The 3,639-nt window shown below is 50.0% G+C and overlaps 1 protein-coding gene across 1 annotated transcript in view; it reads left to right on the top strand.

The window, feature by feature from the left end:
* The window catches only part of CLPP (caseinolytic mitochondrial matrix peptidase proteolytic subunit), a 6,180-nt gene extending 3,264 nt beyond the window's left edge, over window positions 1-2,916 (top strand). The window contains exons 5-6 of the mRNA XM_006101109.3: window positions 358-463; window positions 2,564-2,916. Of these exons, the coding sequence (XP_006101171.1) occupies window positions 358-463; window positions 2,564-2,736 (279 nt within the window). The 3' untranslated portion in view covers window positions 2,737-2,916. The remainder of the gene's footprint in view (window positions 1-357; window positions 464-2,563) is intronic.
* The last annotated feature ends 723 nt before the right edge of the window (window positions 2,917-3,639 follow it).

The raw sequence follows: 3,639 nt of genomic DNA on the forward strand, positions 1-3,639 counted from the left end.
GGCCATCCGCCCATAAAGTTTCAATGGCACTGTTCTTGTGCGCCCGCACGTGGTATTTTGTGGAAGAGCCACACTCAAGGGGCCAAAGAGCCGCATGTGGCTCATGAGCCGCGGTTTGCCGGCCACGGCTCTAGGTCGATGGGGTCCAGATACAGAAAGTAAGATAATATATTTAATCCAGGAAGCCTTCCTGATGGTGGCGAGGATGAAGCAGGGTGTAGAGGGACTTAAAGCCCTGACCCACCTGCCTGACCACTGGCAGCCCAAAGTCCAAAGGGGGCTCCCGGGTCCCCATCTCCAGCCTTCCCATGAGTGTGCTGACACTGGTTCCAACCTTCTCCTTGGGACGTCCCCCAGGGCCAAGCCACAGACATCGCCATTCAGGCAGAGGAGATCATAAAACTCAAGAAGCAGCTTTACACCATCTATGCCAAGCACACCAAACAGAGCCTACAGGTGATTGGTGAGTGCCCTGCCCCAGGCAGACCCCCACTGCTCCCCTTCCTTTATTTGAACCAACACAGGTGTCAGTGTCAGGCCTTGCGCTGAGCCAGGCCTCTCAACCTTGGCACTACTGACACTCGGGGTCAATCGTTCTCTGTGGGGGGGACTGTCCTGTGCTCTGTAGGGTACTGAGCAGCACCCCTGGCTGCCACCCTGGATGCCAGGAACACCCTCTAATTATGACAACCAAAACTATCTCCAGATATTGCCCAGTGTCCCCTGAGAGACAGAATCACCTCCAGTTGAGAACCTCTGTTCTAAGCACTTAAAAAAAATTTTACAAAACCCTCAAAAACTTCATTGAAATGGGTCAAAAGGTTTGAGCAGGGCCTTCCACAAAGAAAATTCCAAGTGGCCAAAAAGCATAAGAAAAGCTGCTCACGCCTGGCTCTGCTGGCTTAGTGGGTTGAGCATCATCCCATGGACCAAGAAGTCCTGCATTCAATTCCCAGTCTGGGCACATGCCCAGGACTTACAGGCTCGACCCCCGGTAGGGGGCATGCAGGAGGCAGCCAATCAATGATTCTCTCCTCATCATTGATGTTTCTATATTTCTCCCCATCTCCCTTCCTCTCTGATATCAATAAAAATGTATTAAAAAAAAAAAAAAGAAAAGATGCTCACCATCTTGAATGATGCTGTTTAATCATGACATTGTGAGTTATGAGGGAAAAGAAATTAAGGCCACAACGAGATACCATTTCAATCCACTAGAATAGCTAAGATATAAAATACTGACAACATCAAATGCTGACAAGAATGTGGAACAGCCCTGGCTGGTTTGGCTCAGTGGATGGAGCGTCAGCCTGCGGACTGAAGGGTCCCAGGTTTGATTCCAGTCAAGGGCATGTGCCTTGGTTGCGGGCACATCCCCAGTGGGGGGTGTGCAGGAGGCAGCTGATTGATGTTTCTCTCTCATTGGTGTTTCTAACTCTCTATCCCTCTCCCTTCCTCTCTGTAAAAAATCAAAATATATTAAAAAAAAAGAATGTGGAACAACTGGAACGCTTATCCTGCAGGCCGGAGTGAAAATAGTAGAGCCACTGAGGCTCTGACCTACAGCTCCCTAACTCCAGCTGTTTGGCACTACTGGCGAAGGCTAAACATGCAAAAAGATGCTGGGGTTCCCCCCTCAGCATATAGGGGAGAACTGAGTGTTTATGTCCATCAAAGATGCAGACAGGAATGCTGATGGCAGTCCTGTTCATACAGGCCCCAAATAGGGAAACACTCGGATGCCCACAGCAGGAGAATGAGTGCACTGGTGGAGGTTTATTCACAGAGTAGAATACTATACAGCAGTGAGAGAATGGTCCACAATGACATGGCAGCCTGGATGAATCTCAGAAACCTAATGCTGAGTGGAAAAAAGAGTAAACACTGCGATTCCACATATTTAAAGAACAAAAACAGGCATAAGTGTTAGGCCACTGTTAAGATGGTGGTTACTCTTGGGCAGGAGGACATGGTGACAGGAAGTGCTCAAGCAGGGTTTTAGGGGGGCTAGTGTTGCTCCTTTTTTTTTTTTTAATCTTCACCTGAGGAGATACATATTTAAATTGATTTGAGAGAGAGAGGAAGGGGGAGAGAGAGAAATATTAATGTGAGAGAGAAACATCGATTAATTGTCTCCCATATGCACTCCGATTGGGGATCGAAACCACAACCTAGGTAAGTGCTCTGACTGGGAATCGAACCCATAATCTTGGTGTACGGGATGACTCCAACCAACTGAGCCACCCGGCCAGGCCAGTGTCCCATCTCTTGATCTGGGTGCTGGCCGTGTGGGTATGTTCAGTCTGAAATTTATCACATTATCCACTTAGGATTCATGCCCCTTCCCAGACTATCACCCATTACTAACAAGTAAAAAAGTTGAAATAGGTATTTTAGCAGTGGGGAAACAAGCACAGAGTGGGAAAGGCATGTGCCCTGAGGGGGAACTGGCGACCTTTTGGTGCATGAGACGATGCTCAACCAGCTGAGCCACACCAGCGAGGGCTCCAGGTCTCTGCTTTTAACCACTCATGTCCTGCCTCCCGCTTCCTCCCTCCCCCAGAGTCGGCCATGGAGAGAGACCGCTACATGAGCCCCATGGAGGCCCAGGAGTTTGGCATCTTAGACAAGGTTCTGGTGCACCCACCTCAGGATGGTGAGGACGAGCCTGAGCTAGTGCAGAAGGAGCCTGTGGCAGCAGCGACAGCAGCAGAACCTGCCCCAGTGAGCACTTGAGTGGACCTCACCCTTGGGAGGACAGTTGAGGGGCCAGAAGCTACAGCTGCTGCACTGTCAGCTCCTTGCTGCTGAGCCTGGAGGCGCCCCTTGAGGACCTTTGGACTTGGGTGTACCCCTAGTGGCGGGTATCCTGGCTGAGACACTGTGATTTTAAATTAAATCTTTGTAGTCTTTGCTCCCCTTCTGTGGCTCCTTCCTTCCCCTCTTCACCACCATGCAAGTGTATATGCTTCATAAGGCCCTTCTGCTTTGGCCCTAACCCTGAGGCTCTAATCTTCAGCTCCTGAACTTCACCAACCTGGACTGAGCATATACACCATTCCACGCACTGTTCGAGAGGGCGCAACAAATCGTGAAGGAAACGCAGAAATCCCTGTCCTCAAAGAACTTGTTCTTGTGGGGGCAGACAGTTTAAAATCAGGAAAAGCAGTATGCAGGGTGTGTGTGTGTGTGTGTGTGTGTGTGTGACAGTTTTGGGTGGGGTGGCCAGCAAAGGCCTTGAAAGAAGGTGACACTTGAGCAAAGATCTGAACGAGGCCAGGGAGGGAGCCATGTTGCTATCTTGGGACCTTGGGACAAAGCAGTCCAGGCAGAGGGTATAGTGAGTGCAAAAGCCCTGAGGCAGGACTGTGCCTGGCACCTGGGAGGAACCATAAGACTAAAGATTAGAGCAGAAAGGGGAGAAGTCGTTTTCAAAAGGTCTGGTAGATCTTAGCAATGAGGGAGATAAATTGCAGAGGGTTTTTGAGGAGAGGGAACAAAAAGAAAGTATGACTATGGCCCCCCATGGAGATGTGGGAGCAGAACATGGAAGCTCAGAAACGTGGAGGCCAAGTTAGGAGACTATGGGATCATACAAGGTGAAAGGCCGAATGCCCTACCAGGTGGTGAGAAGAGGTC

The sequence above is a fragment of the Myotis lucifugus genome, unplaced genomic scaffold (genome assembly GCF_000147115.1).
Source record: "Myotis lucifugus unplaced genomic scaffold, Myoluc2.0 scaffold_341, whole genome shotgun sequence".
NCBI lineage: Eukaryota > Metazoa > Chordata > Mammalia > Chiroptera > Vespertilionidae > Myotis > Myotis lucifugus.